The sequence below is a fragment of the Notolepis coatsorum genome, assembly GCF_963971535.1.
Source record: "Notolepis coatsorum genome assembly, chromosome: 8".
NCBI classification, from domain to species: domain Eukaryota; kingdom Metazoa; phylum Chordata; class Actinopteri; order Aulopiformes; family Paralepididae; genus Notolepis; species Notolepis coatsorum.
Window position 1 is genome coordinate 116,105,408 of NC_140172.1, and position 22,990 is coordinate 116,128,397.

Sequence of the window (22,990 nt, forward strand, 5' to 3'; positions counted from 1 at the left end):
TGTTTTGTTTGCATTAGGACAACGAGACGAGGCCGAAAGGGTTAGCTAATTACCATTGTGATAATAAACAGCAGCGGGGAGTTTTGCGTTTGTTTAACCAGAGAGCTCGCAGTACAGTCAGTGGTCGGGCTGCTGTGGTCACCTCTTTATTCACACAGTAGAAAACAAAACGTACGTGATCCAGGAAGCGAACAGCTGAAGTGATACTCCCCGCAGCCAATCGAATACGGATATACACACTCTCGTACCGCCCCCGTCGGTAATCGACCAATGGCGAGCCGGGAAGTGCGCTTCCGCTCCAGAAACAGGGCATGTTCGTTATGAACAAGCCGTTCTGAACGAGTGCCGCGATGGTTGAGGTGCAGTCGGTGAAATATAGGTGAATTCTTCCAAGTAGTTTTTTGATGATAGGCGATTTAGTTTTGGTCGTATATCATCGCTGCGACGCGTGACGGTATATGATAGAACGCGTTGAGAAAGGTAACGGGAGTTGTGTTGGTGTATATAATCAAACAACAACAACAGCCTTGTCACCATAGGAATTCGCCAGCAGCAACAGCAGCCACCTTGCGGTCTTGTGTTAGCATTCGAACGTTAGCTATAACCTAGAGCCGATCCTTTCGGTGGCGTGGATGTAGTGAAGGGCAGAAAAGTGTATTTGTTTTCCGAACCGTGTGTATTTATAGTCTTTATATCGTCACGTCGACAGCGTTGTTCACGTGGATCTCGTCGAAGAAACAACGGGGTTGCTACTTAGCCAAGTTCCCCTGTCTGTCGTCTCTCTCGACAAAAGACGGGCACCGCGCGAACAACGGACCACATCGCGTTAAAAACGTTGGGGTTGTCTTGTTATTGAACTGACTAGCGGTGATAGATCGCCACCGGGCAGAGAGAACCGACACCATGAACGGGTTCAGCACGGAGGAGGACAGCCACGACGGCCCGCCGGCTCCGCCGTTCTACGGCCAGAGCTGCTGTCTGATCGAGGACGGGGAGCGCTGCGGCCGCGCGGCGGGGAACGCCTCCTTCAGCAAGAGGATCCAGAAGAGCATCTCGCAGAAGAAGCTCAAGCTGGACATCGACAAGAGTGTAAGTGTGGTGTCGTCGTGTTTTAAATAGCCAGCCCACATTTCCGATGAGTTGTTGTCGCTTTCCTGGGACAACGATGTAAATAAGTCATTGGCTTTTTCGTTCCTATCCTCGACTAAAGCGAATATGTGATGTAATAACCTGTATTGTTGTCTGAATACCTACCTAGCTTAATTGTGGATCCTATAATAACTTGACGATCGATACTTTGAAGGTGTTAGCTTAGCTATAGCTACCGAGTCAACGTCACTTTTATTAAATAGCTAGTAGCCACATTTCCGATGAGTTGTCGTTCAATTGGTGATTCTGTAATAACTCGACGAGCCATACTTTGAAGGTGTTCGCTTAGATGGCTACCGAATCAACGTCTCTTTTAAATATCTAGCCACATTTCCGAGTAGTTGTCGTCGTTTTAATGGGTGATTCTAGTAATAACTCGACGATCGATACTTTTAAGGTGTTAGCTTGTTAGCTATAGCTACCAAAATCACCGTCACTTCTTTGGCCAAATAAACGTAAAACCGTGATCTCTCCGCTTCTCTTTTATCTGCGGTTCTTGTGCGACGTTGGGTCGGAGGACTTGTTTTGTTGGTCGCTTGCTTTATATTGTGATTACATTGGTCGGCTAGCGGGGTTATTAACGTGAACCTAACGTTACGCCGGTCAGGGGTCCTCTCCTCCTCCACCAACTCTGCAGAGTTCTCTCTCTCTCTGCAGCTCCACGCCTCCTACACATGAAACACATCCCTCTATAAAATGGCTGTTGCCAGGGAAGCCAACAATGGTTGTTCGGTGGAAGGAAGGGGGAAAGGGTTTGCAAAGTAGTAACAGTTCTCGGGGCTTCGCCTGCATGTTCGCAGACATACGCAGCCAGCTTTAAGTTACAACTATTGGGGAAACTATACCGCTGGTTTTAAAATGTGTCCCAAGAAATATGTCGAGCTCTCTCGGTAACATTGGTTGCCTGTTGCCTCCACCGGTAGTTCTCCTTCTCCTTGCAGGCGATGTGTTCCAGAGGCCCGCTGACTGGGAAGTGCTGCTCACATGATGATCCACGTGTTGCGTCGAGCGTGGCCCGGGTTCTCCAGGAAATTATGCACAACACCGTTAACCTTTGTGACATTGATTATAGCTAACTTTGCTTTTGTGACGATGGCAAGATAATAACATTTGCTTTAAAAACAGTATCTCATAATCCCGTTCCAGTGGTCTTGCCCCCCCCCCCACAATATAACTATTGCTTGACAACTGCTCTGAATAGTTTTTCTATCACTGGCAGTTCTGATGAGAAATACTTGACTCTCATAATTCCCCAACATAGAGGGAAAATAAGTAGCATCTACTGTAGCTTTATGACATAAATATTGAGCCCTAGTCTATCTGTATCAAATGGTGCATTTCTATAGCGCTTGTTTTATCCAAAGTGCTTTACAATATGTGCTCCTCACATTCACCCATTCACTCACACATGATGGCGGAGGCAACCATGCAAGGTGCCGACCTGCACATCGGGAGCAATTAGGGGTTAAATGTCTTGCTCAAGGACACTTTGACACGCTGCCCAGGAGGAGCGGGAATCGAACCGGGAACCTTCGGACTACCGGACGACTGATCTACCTCCTGAGCCGCTGTCGGTGGTGACTGTGGCCAGGCTCAATTGACAGTCTAGCCAAGTTGTTCTCAAACTGGCAACCGTGCTGGTCTCTGGGATATTGCTCATTATCTGGTATAGAAATAGACTGGTTTCATGTAGGTATATTTTTTTATGTTGTCAAATGGCGACCTCTAGGCAAAAGAGTCCCGTCTGGTTATTGCGCTTTGTTGACTTTTTTGTCTGGGTCTGATGTGTGGGTTGGACTGGAGTTTAGTAACTTATTATACTGTGAATTTCTTTAGACCTCTCTTTGTAGAGCCTGAGGTGTGGCCAGCGGTAGCAACCCCTCCCCTGTACCTACTTAAATCCAATCAACACATCAGACAAAAACTGTAAACAAAGCGCAATGTCACATTGTCTTATCTTTTACCTAGAGTCAAACAGATCCTACTGTTTAACTTTAATAGACCTATCTCAAACTCTGCCTTATTTTCTTGATGCTCCAATCACAACTCTGTGAAAGCAACAGTTGTGATTGGATGATCAGGAAAAGAGGGCAGCGTTTGAGATGGGTCAAATTGGAAATTATCCCTGAATGTAATATTATTGTTTGCTGGTCCCCAAGACAAAAGCAAAGGGTTTGCTAGCCCCCAAGAGCAAAATGTTTGAGAACTGCTGGTCTATACCCTATGTTTTGATTCACCGTCAGTAATGATTGTACTTGTCGACATCATCCCCACTACCACCACCACCACCCATAAGCAGTGATCTTCACAGCCCAAACAACAAGCATTTTAACACTCTGTGTATGTTTACAGGTGAGACACCTCTATATCTGCGACTTCCATAAGAACTTCATCCAGAGTGTGCGCAACAAGAGGAAGAGGAAGACCAGTGATGATGGGGGAGAGTCTCCAGATCATGATGTGGAGGTTCCTGAGGTGGGTTATATGGACGGATGCTATGTGGATATTCTTCCAAAAAGGACATATTATTTGTGTATGTTGGCTGTGCATTGGGTAGAACTTTTGACAAACGTAGCTTGGTAATGCATAGCACTGTTCTCAACGCCTTAACTGCGCAGATCACGGCTGCTGAGAATGCTATGGTTAAAGCTCATACCAAGACGACAAGGGAGGGGAGGGATTGGGTGGTTTCCTTTCAGCCAAATAGCTTGCAGCTTTTCATGGGATTAGGTGTTTGTAATTACAGTTATTCACTGTTGTATGTTTCAGGTTGACCTGTTCCAGCTGCAGGTGAACACATTGAGACGCTATAAGAGGCACTACAAGCTGCAGACCAGACCTGGTCTGAACAAGGCTCAACTAGCAGAGGTAACGGCATGCATATTATAACTGGTAGAGATAACAACATACACATTATAACTGGTAGAGATAACATGCACATTATAACTGGTAGAGATAACATGCACACATTATAACTGGTAGAGATAACAACATGCATATTATAACTGGTAGAGATAACAACATACACATTATAACTGGTAGAGATAACATGCACATTATAACTGGTAGAGATAACATGCACACATTATAACTGGTAGAGATAACCGCATGCACATTATAACTGGTAGAGATAACAACATGCACATTATAACTGGTAGAGGTAACACCATGCACATTATAACTGGTAGAGATAACATCATGCACATTAAAACTGGTAGAGATAACAACATGCACATTATAACTGGTAGAGGTAACACCATGCACATTATAACTGGTAGAGATAACATCATGCACATTAAAACTGGTAGAGATAACAACATGCACATTATAACTGGTAGAGATAACATGCACATTATAACTGGTAGAGATAACATCATACACATTATTTCATATTTCTCAACCAAACCCTACTGGTTAGTGTTGGGTGTGTTACAAAAAAATGAGTATATTCCATGTTACTCCTCTCAAAAGTAATATTTTGTTACTCATTACATTACTTCCGTTACGCCCACAATGATGCTTCCTTTCTTACCGTCAAACTTTGGTTTAAGCATACGACATATAGGCTACTTCACCTGTATGCGTCTGTGTTACTGATCACGTCGGGGTAGCAACACCTTAGGGGGCTGTCAAAGCAGACAAGCAGGCTGCCATGAGCACAGAGTTGCGCTGAGCTAGGTCTGAGGACCTAGACACGGTGGGCACTGCCAAGGTGCAGATCACAGCGCTTCTGGCGCGAATGCTCATTAACCTCTTAACTGGCACCCAGAAAAGTGGCCATTTTAAACTTGAACTTGAGGACTGCATACTTTTTTGAAAAGCGTATCTTTATACTTATAGCACATGCATAAGCCTGGTCTCTTTTTAAAGATAACATTCTGAAGTTTCTTACACGATAAAGAAAAATCACCTTTAGTGCTAATGAAATAGAGTAACATATGTCTGAACTTGAGTTTAGAGCCATATGAAATCCGCGTTCACGGAATCGCGGACGGAATCGCGGAATTGACCAATAAAAATGGAATCAACTGCAAAACGTGGAATATTGCAGAATTTGGCCTAATCTGGACTGAAATTCCGTTTTTGGGTGGAACGCTTGGTGCACACGCGACCGGGGAGGCGGACGCTAGAGCGGGTTACACACAACACAGGCAGTCTCCCAAGCGTCTCGCTGCTTCGGTGTTTACATCGTCAAGAAGCTAATAAATTCCCCAATAAGCCCTCAATTCAGAGCAGAGCAGTATCCTAATGACTTTTATGCCTCCGGCGATAAGGTGTTTTGCTAATTCTGTCAACGTTCCGTGGACTGGACCCGCAAAAACACTTGCGACACTATTGTGATTAAATAGCTATGAATGAATGAATGAAAACTTTATTTAACAGATTGCAGAATGGGTACAATACAGTACGGCTCAATACATACAATTGTTAAGGGGATGCAGACCTGAGAAAGACGTTTGTCTTGTTTCCATCAGGGTCCCCCATTTTCAATTCATATAGACGTTAGGACATGATCGCTTCTTGCTAAATCTAGTGCACCCATCCATTTGTTTAATGCAAACGAGTCATTATACACTGCCCTTTATAATCGAAATAAACTTAAATAGCTATGAAACGTTTTACAGTACATAGGACTATAGATGGAAATGATAGCTTCTTGCTAAATCTGGTGCAATCCATTTGTTTAATGCAAACGATTGTCATTATACACTGTCCTTTATAAACGAAATAAACTAAACTAAAGGTGCCTAAATTATGCATTACTATATTTCATCACAATAAAATAGATATAGCTAGGCTACTGACATTGTGATAATGTCAGTAGTAGCTAGCTGTATCCTTTGTTTACACTTGAAATGTGTATTTTTATTTTGTCACAATATTATTTGAAAAGTATTGTGTAAAATGTAACTGTATTTCTGAGTTGCAGCACTTAAAAACATTAAATGGACTGTTATATCATATTCAATTGTAGACATTTATTCATTCCCACTTATTAGACACTATTTCTGATGGTAAAATGAGCATAAAAAGCAAAATACAGAATTCTGAAATATTAAAACGGAAAAAACGGAATTTGGGAAAAAATAAAATGGAATTTGGAAAATAATAAAACGGATTTCATATGGCTCTACTTGAGTTGTAGAAAAACTTGTTACTCAACGTTTTTCTGTAGTAGTAGCTCAAAATTTGTATGAGCTGGAAAACACCCTGGGTCCCTATAGGGCTGGACGGTATGGTCTAAAATTAATATCACGGTATAATTTGAAGCATAGACGATAACGGTATATATCACGTTATATTCATTTATCTTAAAATGTCTATATAAATGCTTCTGAAGGGGTAAACACTGGCATGGCAGCTATTGCTGTACTCTTGTATTACTAGGACATATTTCACATAGTACAGATGTATTTTAAGAACATTTATTGTGCAAAACTGCAATAGAAAAATGCAAAACCTTTTCTCAAGTTACTTCCATCTCTGAAAAACACTTACTTCATGAAATACAATAAAATCAAGCGGCACAAAGTGGAAATAAAAACTACAGCAGGACCGGAGGTTTCTTTCCCTCAAACAACTCAAACACAATACAACTCTAACTTAACTTTAGTGTACATGTTTGACAACGTAGAGAGAGAGAAAGCGTGATGTAATAGGTTTGAGTTTGAGCGTTCTGAGATGCCATAGCTGATGATGTCACACCATGATTGTCAACACACAGGGTTGGAAACGAGAGCAGCCCCGATGGATAAAGCGATATAAAGAAACTAAATAGCCAAAGTTATCTTTGAACCTCTGTTTTCAAGCCTCGTCAATATCCCCCCCCCTTTCCTCACTAATGGAACTGGTGCCACAGAGTCACGTTAGAACGTTAGCTTAGTGGCTAACGTCAGTTAGCTTAGCGGCTAACGTTAGCCCCGTTGCTGCGCTAAAGCAAGTCTCCTCTCAGCCTCCTTAGCCAAATTGAAATGCCAAAACTATATGGCAAGGTCCGTGAGCAAGTGGAGAAAAACTCAGTACAATTAAACACTATGCAACGACCACTGCAAACGGCGAGTGAATCGTCAAGTAACGTTAACCAGGGTGTCCGTGGATCCTTAAAAAGTCTTAAAGTCTTAAATTTGTTTATCAACTATTAAGGCCTTAATTTGTCCTAAAATGTCTTAAATCCATCTTTCAGAGGTCTTAAAAAATGCCATAGACAGGAAAGATAAAATGCCATGTCATCTTTGAATGTCCCGTGACTAAGACGGGGAGGACGTGACCCTCTTTGCGCCGCCCCTGTGCCTCAAATAGATCCGCTATCAGCTCTATCTTTAATCTTTTAAAATGTTCAGTTGCTATCGCTATTAGCTCTATCTTTAATCTTTTAAAATGTTCAGTTGCTATCGCTATTAGCTTTATCTTTAATCTTTCAAAATGTTCAGTTGCTATTGCATGCACTCATCTGTGTTCCACTACACACATGAGTGCATGCTTACCAACTGTCCGTCTGCAACACTACTATCACCAACATCTAAGAAGGGAGATCCCCCCTTGAATGGCCCTTCTAAGGTTTCTCTCCTTACTGCCTGTGGAGCTTTTTTCCCTATTGTTAGGTTTTAGTGAGTTTTTCCTTACCTTTGCGTGGGGTATGTCTGGGAGTGCTTGCATTCTTAATTTTTTTTTTTTTTTTGCATTCATCTAAAAAATGTTGGACCTTATGGTGTTCTTGTTCTGTTCTTGACTTATTGTTATGTTTTCTTCTTGACTTGTTTAAAGAAGACCTGTATGGCCCATGGGGACATTAACGTGTGTTGTCGGGCCTTATAAATAAATTTGATTTGATTTGATCTTATGTTTCATTATGAAATCTGGGGGAAAACGGTTAACGGGAGATAAAGTCGGACTTTTTATTTACGCAGACCGGAATGGGGCGGAACAAACAGAGGTATGTTTGTCGGGAACTATTTCAGCAACGGAGTCTATAGCTAACGTTAGCAAGCACTAACGTTGTGTTTAGTTATGGGAAAGTGCACATTTTACGAGAACTGGCTCGACAACCCAGTGTTTGCATCATGGAACTATTTCAGCAACGGAGTCTATAGCTAACGTAGCCCCTTTCGTGACTGATGCACCACAGTCACGAAAGGGGCAGCGAAGCCTGCTGCAAACGCCGCAAAACAAGATTTTAAACTGGGGACGGTGGGAGTGAAAGCAGTCGAGTCGCACATGCTGAGCTCTAAGCATACCTCTATTAACAAAACCCGCCTGCAAACTAGTATTTCGGATTTCCTTTCGGCCCCTGCAGCCTCCACCTCAGCTGCGCCATCTCAGGTAGGACTACCGGCAACCTGTTGTGTATGTCATAAATGTCTGAATTGAAAATGGGGGACCCTGATGTAAACAAGACAAACGTCTTTCTCTGGTCTGCATCCCCTTAACAATTGTGTGTATTGAGCCGTACTGTATTGTACCATTCTGCAATCTGTTAAATAAAGTTTGCATTTATTCATTCATTCAACCTATTAATACTATATCTATATCTGTACATATATCTTAGTTACGCTGCTGACTAGTACGACTTGAATGAATGCAAACTTTATTAACAGATTGCAGAATGGGTACGGCTCGGCGGTCAGGTGGCGTAGCGGATTCGCCTGTTCGAATCCAGCTCACAGCTCCGGGGTTGTCACCAGCTTGGCTGGCCGTTCACACTAATACAATTGGCAGTATTAGAGGGTGGGAGAAGCTGGCGGGGTGGGTCCGGGTCGTTGTAAACAGCGACTCCTACAGTTCGGTCGGGGCGCCTGCTAAGCACAGATAGGATCTAAGGGCGGTAGTGTGATCCTTCCACACGTTACACGCTCTCAGTGAGAGTCCGCGCTGCCAGGTGAAAAGAAGCGGTTGATTGGCTAGACGTGTGTCGGAGGAAGCACGTGATAGCCTCCACTCTCCCAGACCGACTGTGGGGGGTAAGTGCGCAGCGACCAGGAAGGGGATTGGGAATTGGCATAACGACTAACATTGGGATGGGAGAAAATCGGAGGAAAAAGGAGGGGGAAAAAGATAAAAAAAAAATACAGTACGGCTCAATACACAATTGTTAAGGGGATGCAGACCAGAGAAAGACGTTTGTCTTGTTTACATCAGGGTCCCCCATTTTCAATTCATAGTGACATTTATAACATACACAACTGAACATACTGTACGTGACATCATGACATTTATGACATAGGGACATACATGACATACAGGTATATATAGTACTGTTACATTTGTGACATATACGATATGCAAATATACAGTACTGTTACCCAGAGATCCTAACAGAAAATATATACATATGATGGGTAGGAGACTGTACATTAGGAGGGGGTGGGTGGGTGGGAGAAAATATATACATACGGTGGGGAGGAGACTGTCCATTAGGAGAGGGTGGGTGGGTGTCATAGTTAGAGTTGTTCCGATACCAGTATCGGAAATGCCTCCGATACTGCCTAAAATGCTGGTATCGGCGAGTACCCCGAAAGTCTAGCCTCCGATACCATATGACGTAATTTATCAACAACAATGCCGTCTGCTGAGTGAGCATTATAAAACAAACATGTTTTTAATCAACCGTGAATTAACCCTTTCTCTGCCACGCTTATGTACATCCTTATACCATCCTCTGCCAGCTCTATTTGTCTATGGAGAAGTTCCCCTTCTTTGCAGGGCTATAACTTTTTAAATTGTATTGCTAAATTGACATTACTATGGCCCATTCAACGTCAATTATCTATCGTTTAGGATGTAGCAACGTTCTACTTTTTCATTCACATATTCATATTCTAAAGTATAAATATGTTTTTATCGTTTTCTGCAGCATTCTGCAGAACGTGATTTATAGCCCTAAATGCATTATATTGATGATCAAATACAGTTTGATAGCGATCGGCGCCAGATAAAAAATGTCAAATGTACGTGCTTCTAGAAGTTACTACTCATCATCTGATGTTGACCGGATGGGGGGGGGGGGGGGGGGGTAGTTTATAATTCCGTGGCCAACGTTCGATGATTCATGTAGTGTGGGTGATATGATCATCAGAGCAGTTTGTATTGAACACGGTAATAATAAACGCTGAAACTTACCCCAGTCTCCTCGGGCCGTTGGGCGATGAGCGTGGAGCAAAAAGATTGCTATTATGGGATGTTGAAATATGCGATCCATTTCCAGGTTGTATAATAGTATATACTAGGGATGTCCCGATCGCCTTTTTTTGCTTCCGATCCGATCCCGATCATATGATTTTAAATATCTATCGATCCGATCGTTTCCGATCCGATCTTTCACATTAGTAATCAATTTTGACGCATTTTTGTCAGAAACTGGCAGAGTGAGACAAGCCCATCTGTTGCCTATAATAGGGCGCGAGAGCGGAGGCTTTTGTTATTACATTCACCCTGAGAAATGTGCTTCTGCTTCATGAGAAATATTAAAAGTTTCAATATATGTTTGCACATTAGTATACATTCAGTGTTCGACTTACGTAATGGTCCATTCTGGTCTGAAACGACGACGTAACGTTATTCTCCAGTTGAAAAGATAGTCTGAAAACTTCGCCTCCAGCCTGCTGCTTCATGAGTTTTTCCTCCACGCGGAATCTCCTCCTTGCAAACATTGCAACTTGTTTGACTTTCTATTTTAAAATGCTTAGTTCCAAACCTCTGACATTAAGTCTAGCTGCTCAAGTCAGTGGATATTAACCGTGTTTCGGGAGCGACGTGTTGTTGTTGTGATGTGGTCGCGACTCGCGTGTAGCGTGTAGCGTCTAAATTAAAGGGAATGTTTGTTGCAACGGTGAAAATTAAAGGGGAATGTGTTTGTTGTGGATAATTATTCTGCTCTGTGTGACAATAAATACATTAATGATGATATATTATATGTAATTTAAAACCAAAACTAAGGCCTCCGTATGAGTTTAAGACGTGGACATGGTCATGTTTGTTGAATAAAATTTTTCTTTTTTTGACTGCCGATTTTTATTATTATTTTTCCCGATCGCCGATACTCTGAAAAGCACGTGATCGACGCCGATTCCGATCACGTGATCGGATCGGGACATCCCTAGTATATACGTCCAAATCATGTTGTTTATCGAGTTATTGGCAACGGATCGCTATCCATTGTGTCGAGAATATGGATGAGCACCAGTTTCCGTTTGCTGTTTGGGTGATCGGCCACCAGATGGCGCTCTTGAACTGTTGGAGAGTTGAGAGGAGATCAACAGGGGATCGCAAATCTCCGCGGGAGAAATATGATTGCCATCACAGATTTTTGAAATATTGATCTCAATGACGTGTTACGGCGTCATTGGCAGATTACGCATGGCGGAGAATGACGTGTTACGGCGTCCTTGGCGATTAAAGGGTTAAAGTGTCAATGCCGTTTGTCATTTTAACAGCAGATACTTTCTTAAATGCCATCGCCCCGACAGAGCGGTGTTGATGGGGAGCTCTGATGCGTTAGCTTGCTGGTGTTAGCATTAGCTGAAGAGCTAACCGGAAAGCTAGTTTTAGCTTTAACGTTACCTTGGCTAAAGTTGGAGCTATTCATAATCCAGCAATAATGGCTGCAGACCTGCAAGCAAAGTACAGCAAGTTGGCACAGAGTATTCCAAGGTAAATCACTTTTTCACCAGTAGCGTTATATTGTCTTGTTTCCATCTAGCTCACGTTAACTGGCTAACCTAGCTCACGCTAACGTCGTCACTGATCGACCTCTCGCACACAATTAATGACATGTTGCGGACAGCCATATCGGTGACGATGTTTAGCTTTTAGTGCCAAATGATAAGAGTCTGAGGCGGAGTCTCAAAAGAGAATGTTGAATATTTATTGTGCAAAAATCACAACAGTGCCTCTGCTAACTCTTAACTGAACCGGAGCCTTCTGGATAGGAGGAAGTGCGCAACAACGTATAACGTCCGTGCGGAATCAATGTCCCAACAACCATTCCGTGGGTGAACTCATTGAGATAGTTGTCAATTAATGATACTAATACTAATCTATACAATCACCTGTTGTTGAATAAATACCATTACTTTATAGTTATTACTAAAAAACAGTATATATAAAACAGTAGCGAGAAGGAAAAAAAAGTTTTATAATATAATTTAAAAGACAATTTAATTATTTGTATGCACTGGTATCGGATCAGTATCGGATCGGTATCGGCCGATACCCAAAGCTTAGGTATCGGAATCGGATCGGGAAGGAAAAAATGGTATCGGAACATCTCTAGTCTTAGTGTCTTTATACCTGTATCACTGTACACATTAATTAATACTACTCTAATACAGCTCTGTACATACATCTGATTAGCACTATTACTCAATAGTAGTACTAATGAATATGTGCTATACCCAGTTTAATCACCTGTACATTGTATATTACTTTTGCACTTTACTGTTACAGTTGCACTCTGGTTGAAGGCCAAACTTCTTTTCGTTGTACTGTACAACTACTAAGTGCTTTTTAATGACAATACATTTGAATCTAATCTAATCTGTTCTAATGGAGGAAGTGGCAGCAAAACCCCTGAAGAGAGAGACATAGAAAGAGAGGGACAGCAGTCTGCCAGTGAGGTGACTTCTGACATGAGAGAGAGAGAGAGAGAGAGGGACGACAGTCTGCCAGTGAGGTGACTTCTGACATGAGACAGACAGAGAGAGAGAGGGATGGCAGTCTGCCAGCGAGGTGACTTCTGACATGAGAGCGAGACGGGAGAGAGAGAGGGGCGGCAGTCTGCCAGCGAGGTGACTTCTGACATGAGAGAGAGAGAGAGGGACGGCAGTCTGCCAGCGAGGTGACTTCTGACATGAGAGAGAGAGAGAGGGACGGCAGTCTGCCAGCGAGGTGACTTCTGACATGAGAGAGAGGGACGGCAGTCTGCCAGCGAGGTGACTTCTGACATGAGAGAGAGAGAGAGAGGGACGGCAGTCTGCCAGCGAGGTGACTTCTGACATGAGAGAGAGACAGGAGAGAGAGAGGGACGGCAGTCTGCCAGCGAGGTGACTTCTGACATGAGAGAGAGAGAGAGAGGGACGGCAGTCTGCCAGCGAGGTGACTTCTGACATGAGAGAGAGAGAGAGAGGGACAGCAGTCTGCCAGCGAGGTGACTTCTGACATGAGAGAGAGAGAGAGAGGGACGGCAGTCTGCCAGCGAGGTGACTTCTGACATGAGAGAGAGACAGGAGAGAGAGAGGGACGGCAGTCTGCCAGCGAGGTGACTTCTGACATGAGAGAGAGAGAGAGAGGGACGGCAGTCTGCCAGCGAGGTGACTTCTGACATGAGAGAGAGAGAGAGAGGGACGGCAGTCTGCCAGCGAGGTGACTTCTGACATGAGAGAGAGAGAGAGAGGGACGGCAGTCTGCCAGCGAGGTGACTTCTGACATGAGAGAGAGAGAGAGGGACGGCAGTCTGCCAGCGAGGTGACTTCTGACATGAGAGAGAGGGACGGCAGTCTGCCAGCGAGGTGACTTCTGACATGAGAGAGAGAGAGAGAGGGACGGCAGTCTGCCAGCGAGGTGACTTCTGACATGAGAGAGAGAGAGGGACGGCAGTCTGCCAGCGAGGTGACTTCTGACATGAGAGAGAGAGAGAGAGGGACGGCAGTCTGCCAGTGAGGTGACTTCTGACATGAGAGAGAGAGAGAGGGACGGCAGTCGCCAGCGAGGTGACTTCTGACATGAGAGAGAGGGACGGCAGTCTGCGAGCGAGGTGACTTCTGACATGAGAGACGGAGAGATATTTATGTTGTCACCGCTTTGTTTCATCCAATCCAGTTACTCCTTTATGTTTTAATAAACATCTTTGGACCAATGTGTCCCTAAACTTAAACTAATTGGTGTCGTTGCGTGATTTTTGACACTTTGTTATTGTGAAATTTGTATTAAATTTCTTTGAGTGGCATTAAAAAGTATTAAAAAGCCTTAAATCTGACTGGGCTAAACCTGAAATACCCTGGTTAACGTCATTGCTACTGCTGTGACTTAGGCATAAAAAAAAATATTGTTTGTTTCCTCTTGGGTTAAGGCATGGGTAGGTAGGGAATTTATTTTATTTTTTTATTTTATTCTTTCCCACGGCAACTATGGATAGGGAATTTCTTTATTTAATTAAAATGTTCACAACAACATGGATGCATGTACTCTGCCAGCATGTTTAATATCCATAATACTAAAGGTTTGACTAAGATTTCTATGAAACTTTATTTTTAAAAAAAAAATCGTTTTTTTATTTTTTTGTAAAAATTAAATAAAAAAACTCGTAAAATATATTGGGTCGCACCTAAATCGGCAGGGTCGGTCGGCAACCGGAAACAAACAATATTTTTTGTTATTCCCTAGCTGCTCATACCGGTCACAAGGTATAGTCAAAATCCATACCGTAGTGCAAATTCATACCGTTTATACCGTCCACCCCTAGGTCCATAGCCTGAAGTACTATGTAGTACATAAGACATATAAACATCCTTTCAGAAATGAGTGATTAGGAGCGATTTTGGTAAAATGTAAAAAGAAATCGGCTCCAGGTTTCCTTTTCCTCATTGACTTCAATTCATTCTGCGGTTTTTTTCTCTTCCTTTTTTTTTGCATATCCCCACATGGGGTATCGTTGGAAAGCCACACTCATTGGCTACAACCCTGTCCAATAATTTCCGAGATCGCCAAATGATTGACGGAGCTAGAGCCTCTGGGGTGGTAATCTGACTCTGCTGTGTACTTACATATCGGCATGTAACTCGAGAACCGCTGAATGGATTTTGTCGCCTGAAACGACAATCGACAGGCAACAAATAGGTCTTTAATTATATATATTGTATTAAGAAAAATGCACACCCAAGCCACTAGAGGCCAACGTAGCGTGTCGCGCAGGTGGGAAAATCGCCCTCAAGAGGGGCCGGGTCGGTGCCAGTTAATAGGTTAAATTAGCCATTTTAAAACTTGAACTTGAGGACTGCATACTTTCTTTGCAAAGCTTTATACTTATAGCACATGCATAAGCCTGGTCTCTTTTAAAAGATAACATTCTGAAGTAACTAATGCAAAAAGGAAATTCACTTTTAGTGCTAATGAAATAGAGTAACAGAGGTTTGAACTTGTGTGAACTTGTGTACTCACATTTTTCTGTAGCGGTTGCAAAAAAAATGGTATAAGCTGGAAAACTGTGGTTCCATAGCCTGAAGTCTTATGTAGTACAGGTCCAAATAAATTTATAAAAATCCGCACAGAAATGGGTCTTTGAGAGACGTCCGAGTACAACCTGCGAAAAACAGCTGTTTATTTTGAAGTGCGATTCCTTCTCGTTTTCGCTCGTTAACTTTCCCCTACTTCCTGTATTTGCACCCCCCACGCTCCAGGGCTAATTTCATGTATGCACGAGGAGACATAATAATGATAATCTAGCGTTGATTTCAGGAAGATTCGATAATCAGGCGAAAAATTACAGCGTGATAAGTAGGGCTGACCTTCGAATATTTTTTTTTTGGAATTCGAAGCTTTGGGGCAGAGATTTATTTATTTAGATAATACATTTTTTTGTATTAAATTTTTTGTTGTTGTTGTGGGACTTGTACAGCACTTTGTTCAACTTTGTCAGTGCTGTAAAGTTTAAACCTTTTTAAATCTTAGACAACACTTTGCTTTCATGAAATATTGTAAGCCGTCATTTGAGGCTTTATAAAAGCAGCACAATGAACACAAATCTGTCCATGCAGAGTCCAACCTCATCTTTTAAATAACAAACAGCATTGCTTGTTGTAATTAACAAAGAGAGGCAGAGTTGATTTCGGGGAAAAAAATTATTACATTTTTTATAATCTAATTTTATTTTCATATTCGAATCCCATGCCCATCGAACGAAGCTTCGAAGTATTTAAGACAGCTTTAGTGATAAGTGGATTCCACTAAAACGCTATTTTCGCGTCTTTCCTGGAATTACTCAGAAGCACCCAAACTATATTCATATTCAAAACGGTATACAACGGAAATGTACGGATGAAAGAATTATCTGTTTTTTGCACGTTGACTGGAAGCAACTCACTGACAATCGACGGTGTTATTAGACCCATAGCTATAATATAAAATATACGTTTAGCTCTACAAACAAGGTGAGCGTTTACATGGGGTTAATGGGCGGCAAGGCCAGATGCACTTCCCGGAAGGGGCGTGGCACTCAATGTGTTAAGAGGTTAACTGAAAATCAGCAGCTTTGTCCCTGCAGCATTGCCATTTTGGTAATAAGGCTGCTACAGGCTCGATCAGAAGCAGAGCTGGCTTCAGTTGACGATGGACAATCTGTTGATGGATAGCAGGTGTTTCAAGATATCATATTTTTCAAAGCGGGAAGTAGCAGAAGTCGGGGCTCCGCTCGCACTTCAAAAATATCAAAAGGCGCTGGTGATCTACTCTATCTAATTCTACCCAGTAGGGTGAGGATTCTACCTACCTCCGTGAAATACATATGGTAGCCAGTATGGGGTCGACGGTGGCTCGGAAGGTAGAGCAGTCTTCTGGTAATCCAGAGGTTCCCGGTTTGATTCCCGCTCCTCCCAGGCATCGTGGCGAAGTGTCCTTGAGCAAGACACTTAACCCCTAAATGCTCCTGATGAGCAGGTTGGCACCTTGCATGGTTGCCGTCGGTGTGTGAGTGAATGGGTAAAATGTGAGGAACAAATTGTAAAACGCTTTGGAAAATAGCGATATATAAATGCAGCCATTTAGCAGGTCGTATACAGATCGACAATGGTGTTCTTATCATCAAAATCAAATACATTTTTTGATGGGGTAACTAACATTTTACTGAAATTAAAGTTGTAATTCGTTAACACTACTCGTTACTGGGAACAAGTAATATCATTACTGTAACGAGTTACTAGTAACGCATTACCACCCAACGCTGCTACCGGTAGAGGCAACAACAGGCACATTATGTCATATTCTTCAACAACCCAACTGGCAGAGGTAACGACACGCAAATTATGCCATATTCCCCAATAGTTTCATTGTTGGAAAAGAAAAGAGCAGATGGGTGCTGCAACTGCAGGGCATAAAAACTAACAATTTAGTCAGCTGGCCGTGATGGCTAACAAACGAGCACTCTACTGAAGCTCTGGGGCAAAAAGCCACATTGAAAAGCTGGCTTGAATCGCCCGCTGCACGCAGGAGGAACGTGACGTGCAGCAGAGGCATCGATAATTAGTTAGGAAAACATGCACATTTTATAAGAAAAAAACTTAAATGGTTTTGATTCTTTGCCACAGCGATAAACACTGCCTTCTCCTCCTTGTGGGGCGCGAGCTGAAGAAAGCCTGTGACTGAGGCTAAAGTCCAAGTGAATTCATTAAACAGTTAAATTTGTTGGCAGTTAAAGACGTTTTCAGAATAGAGCAAAGTTGCGTCAGCTGAGCAGAGACTTGTTTACTTCTACTGGACCATGGCTAACAGCGGTCAGTGGCCAACAGCAGTAAACGCTTAAAACGTTTGGCTGAGCTTCACAAAAAATATGGAACACCTGCAGCGAGTATTTCGTGCAAGAAAGCAGCTCCAATATGACAAAGCATTTGCAACTTTTCAGGAATCAAGAACATTGCCTTCATTTCATATTGAAAGCATGTTTTTGAAAACATTTGCAATTGGTTTTGGGTGTTCCTGAGGTAATTACCTTCACTCATCCCCGGCCTATAGGGAGGTGTAGGCTGACGTCACTGGTTGTTCCACCCGTATAGGGATTTATCATTGGGAAAATTGATTATCGGCTATTGTAAAAATTCTGCCGCATGGACATTTAAAAGCTTTCCATTTGTGCACAAAATTAGTTCCCTTCTATCACTAACATAATTGTTTAAGCATTTTTGGTTGAAATAAAATTAGGCGATTTTTTTTATGATACATTTTTGCGAATATTTTCATGTTGAGCTATAGATTGTGGATGAATAAGCACAGAAAGGTACACCATGCAAATGTTAATGCTTTATTTGTTTTAAACGAGACGATTTAGAAAGGGGCAATGGGGAAATACATTGTGTTGGAACAGAGGGTGGAACACGAAAAACGACAATGACGTAACCACTACACCTCTTTATAGGACAGTGTAAAACCATACCGTCAATACATTAACACGTGCAAGGTATTCCATGAGACTTCTACCATTTTCAAACCAGCATCTCTGTATGACGCTGTAGTCGTAGGTTCGTTTCTTTTTTTAACCATTTTTCCAATTTTCATTTAATTGGGATCATTATCCTAATTTCACCCTGCCTACTATAGGAATTCCCCTGAGACCCCTCAGCCGAGGCGCCCTTAGTAGGTGTGCCCAATCTTGTTCTGTTCAAGCCTCTGCTCCTTATTACTCATTTACCGTGATATATGTAGTGTGGCAGCCCTGTTACGCAGAAATTGGTCATGGGGCGATTGTTAGGCGAATTTGCGAAAGTGACAGGTGGAGGGCGTGTAATCTTGCAGCTGGCTTGGGCCTTATTCTTACAAATACCGCTCTGTGGTGTTTCCTGCTGTACCCAGCGCTAGGGGGTTGGGATCGCAGTAGCTAGCTAGCCGGCTGGCTATGTGGTGGGAATAAATGAAAGCCGGGCTGTAAGTTGAATGCTTCCCCAGGCTTTCGAGAGGTTCAGGACCCCATTAATGAACCTTACACATCATCAATAAAGCCCCAGTCAACAGCCTCAACCCATTACAGCTGACCACATGCCCAGTCCCATTCGGCAGGACTGCCAGTCCTAAGTAGAGCTTTGTGAGAGACTATTGAGGCTGCTTGTTTCTCCTCCTCAGGCTTGTTATAATAAATCGAATGGCGTTATGTTAGGCTTTCGTTGACTTTATTAAATATGTCCAGTGTTTTTCCTGCCGTTGTAAGACTGCATAACTTTATAAGAGTTTTTGCTCAGTGTCCACGTCAATTGAGTGGGAAATATGGGGGGGGGGGGTTAATAAGCAGTGCTTATTATTAATCAGTTTTGTTACCAGGCACGCGCCACTCCTAATAACGTTAATGTTACGTGTAAATAATAACGTATCTGGAAAGTTGTACATCTCTGTGACCCATCTGCTTTTGGAGTGTGCACAGACTATTTATTTTTCATTATATGCCTACGGTCATTTATTTAATTTGATTATTGCACATTTTGTAGCCTATTAAATGTCAATGAAGAGAAAGAACCTTGAAGTCCGATTTTGTCCCTGTCTCTCAATAGCATAATAATGACCATAATAAAGCCTAATGATAGCATATGATAGCATCAACATATGAGCTGTATTCATATGGGTGTAATGTGGGCTTAGTCGTCTTGCATTGCACGGCTTATTAATCAGGATGGAAAGAAACTAACGATGTTAAATTAGAGTCTCTGGGTTTTGAACTCAGTCTTGTGTAGCTCAATGGATAAGAAGGTGCCACCAACTATATCAAGGTCAGGGGTTCTCGATCCCAAACAGGGCCACCGTGCTAAAAATGGATGTACTCACAGTACTGTAAGTCACTTTGGTTAAACTGTCCAAATATTGAACTCTCTTTGTTTTTCTTTCACCCTTTTCTTAGACGGTAAGTCGTCACTTCAGGAACATTCCAGTGAACGAGAAGGAGACCCTGAACTATTTTATTTATATGGTAAAGAGCAGTAAGAGCCGGTTGGACCAGAAGTCCGACGGCAGCAAACAGCTGGACTAACATCACAACAAAGAGACAACCACGGCGACAACAACGAACATCATGCAGCACCACCACCACCTCCATCTCCTCCTCTTCTGTTGACCAGGATACGGACGTATGTGCTTCCCAGAAGGAAAAAAGATACAGAAGAGGGCGTTATCGCCTCAAGGTGTCAAAGGAGCCTAGAATTGAGGTCGGAGAACGAGCACCGTGTCATGGTTTTGTTCCACGGTGTGGTATGAAAAATATTTAAAGGAGCGTTGAGACTTTTTAACTGCGCATGTATTGTAAACCCCCATCCCCCCTCCCCCCTCTCGATTCTGGCTCCAGTGACACTCTGTCCTCTCCTCCTGACTTTTCCTCTCTGAGGCGTGAAACCCTCCCTCCACCAGACCCGAACCAACGACTGTTTGGAAACCGGAACTCGCTACACGGGATTTATGGCGTCCATGCTGTAGTGTGATTATGAAGATAGATGTGCAGAATACACAGTGTGTGTGACCTTAACGAATTGGTTGAATGCAATGTATAATCACTGCCTTAAAAGGAAAGATATTATGTTTGGTATCCTATTTTTCTTTGCCGAGTCGGCGGTCGAGAGCACTTGTGCCAAACCAGAGCCGATTTGAAGAAGCGGGGTTACCCAGTTAACCAGATAACCGTGGACAAACAAGTAATATATTTAATTCTCGATGTTTCGAATAGCTAATCAAATTAACCTTTTGATATCGGTTCCTATGGGTGCCTTTCAGACATACCAAGTGATGACCCCCCCCCCCCCCCCCCTGAGAATGTGGGAATCAATTCACGATACATTTTAGTTGACTCGGCTTACTGAGAAATCTTCTTGAAATACACCCCCTTCCCACCACCACCACCACCAACAACAACAACCACCACCAACCAGAGTGTGAGTTAAGAGATGAATGCATTTGATTGACTGTTTATATTGAATGAACGGACGACTGGAAAGTGGAGGAGCTGTGTTTTCTGAAGCATATACTCATTTCATCTCCCTGCCCGACCGTATGAGTTGCATGTTTAGAGACTGATGATGTTGAATGATGTAGCGTTTGGCTAAGAACCAGACCTCCCCTCCAATCCTGTTTAACACACACATACCATATTATTTGTCTGTGCATAGCAAGTGTTGGTGGCTATTTTCTTTCCCAATTTCTTTCGGTTTTTCTACCTTTAGTGAGAATCTAATAGTCCCCTCCCTTAGTTAATTTTTAAGTGTAAGAATTATGTTAAATTGTCTTATTTGAAAGTATGAAGTTGGTATTTTTTTCTTTTTGTGTCGACCTGAAATTGTACCTGTGTTTGGTAGGGGTGTAAAAAATAATTATTAGCATAATTTTAATGAAATTATTTAATTACCGTGTTTAGTCTTTTTCTGCTTATTGATCTTGAAATACATGTATAATTTTAACTGGAAGTCAAGTAAGCCTTGCCTCTATCTTCTAGACAAGTGATTGTTATACCAATACGTCTGTTTTTGTGCTCATTTTAAAGGTCTGGTCCAGAATCTTTTTTTTCTTTTCTTTTTGGTATAGCAGTGCCTCCTGTGTTTGTTTATCTTTTATTCTTTCATTGGATTGACAAACCTTAACATGCTTGTTTTATAATGTAATGGCCAAGCATGGACTTTACATGTATTTCAAAACTCTTAAATAGTTTGTTTACAATGGTGTCGTTTTGTAATCAATGGTGCAAAATAACATAGATCTGTATTTTCAGCTTCTGGTGGGATCCAAGAGGTGTCGGTACTTGCCTTTTCAAGAGATACTCAGATTCTGGATTGGGTCCTTAAAACTTCTATTCGATCAGAATGTTAATATTTGGAATCGTGTCTCGCTTGTCACGTGACGGTTGAGCGATTTCACATGGAAGGAATACTTCATGCGGCGTATGAGCACAGCTGGGATGCAGCAGCCTGCTGACGTGCAGTATACAAGTTCTAAGAGTGAAATTGCTTTTATACAACAGTTTGACTTCAGTAAATCAAACATTAAATTATATTTTGTTTTGAATGCAGCTCTGCCAACAAATAGTTCTTGAAACGTTCGCATGTTGCTAAGCAACACTAAAGAAAACAAATGGTTAATTTTAGGGCTGGGGGTTATACCGTCATGGATCCATGCTATAAGGTACGGATTATTACTATACCGTTGTCGACTATATACAAATCTTTAAATTATACTTTTTTTTTTTTTTTTTTTTTTTTTTTTCTCACCCCCAAGTTGATCTAAAAAAAATCTTGCAGTAGTATAAAGATTTTGGGATCAAATAAAAATGTATTAAAATACATCGTTTTCAATATAATTACATAATAAAAATAAAAAAGACAATTAAATTGTATTACAAAAAACAATAAATATCACCCAGCCCTAACTCGGTTGCATACAGATGTATCAAATCGATTTGTAAGCAAAAGCCGAGTTGTGTATTTTACTGCCAAAAGTTCCAGTGATGTTATACTGTATTTCAGCACTCGTGGAATGCCGCTCTCAGCCAATCATATTGCTAGGTCTGAACTAACCGTTTAACAATAAGTTAAATACTTTATCTTGTTTTTCTTTTTCAAAGCACAGTGGATAACATTAGGCTGTGCCATGGAGGTTTTAATGCACTGTTCCACCTTGCAGGTGATGGGCGGAAAACCCACTTTCAACTGGCATAGTTTCTAACACTTGGGTGCTTGTTATCTGTCTGTGACTACACCGATTGTATACATATGATTTTATAATTATTTTCTATTTAGTTATACCCTGTCAGACCTTATTTATACCCTGTCATAGACCTTATTTAAGTCCTATATGTGAGTTTTTTTTTGTTTGCCATTTGTCCATCACACTGAGTTTGTCATGACAGGGTATTCGTGTCCTGCATATTTTGCGTTTCGATTTGTTAGTGCCATGTAGCCTGGTATCCCCCCCCCCCCCCCCTGTCTGTTAATATAGGCTGTGCCACATTAGCCTGTAATAGGAAACATATTTAAATATGGATGCTTATTGCTCTTAGTAATAAACGTATTGTACAGACTGAGGCAATCTTGATATTCATTCATTCAAACGTGCTCTGAAATTGAGGAGAGGGGCGCTTGTTGAAAAGCTGTGATTCTACTTCACTTAGAAGGTCTTGGTC

General features: G+C 42.1%; 1 protein-coding gene across 1 annotated transcript; it reads left to right on the forward strand.

The window, feature by feature from the left end:
* The first annotated feature begins 342 nt into the window (after positions 1 to 342).
* On the forward strand, positions 343 to 22,892 carry sap30l (sap30-like). Its single transcript, XM_084319670.1, has 4 exons — positions 343 to 1,089; positions 3,502 to 3,624; positions 3,919 to 4,017; positions 19,733 to 22,892. Exons 1-4 carry the CDS (start codon positions 904 to 906, stop codon positions 19,859 to 19,861), a joined length of 537 nt encoding a protein of 178 aa, XP_084175796.1. The 5' UTR covers positions 343 to 903; the 3' UTR covers positions 19,862 to 22,892.
* Positions 22,893 to 22,990: the final 98 nt, after the last annotated feature.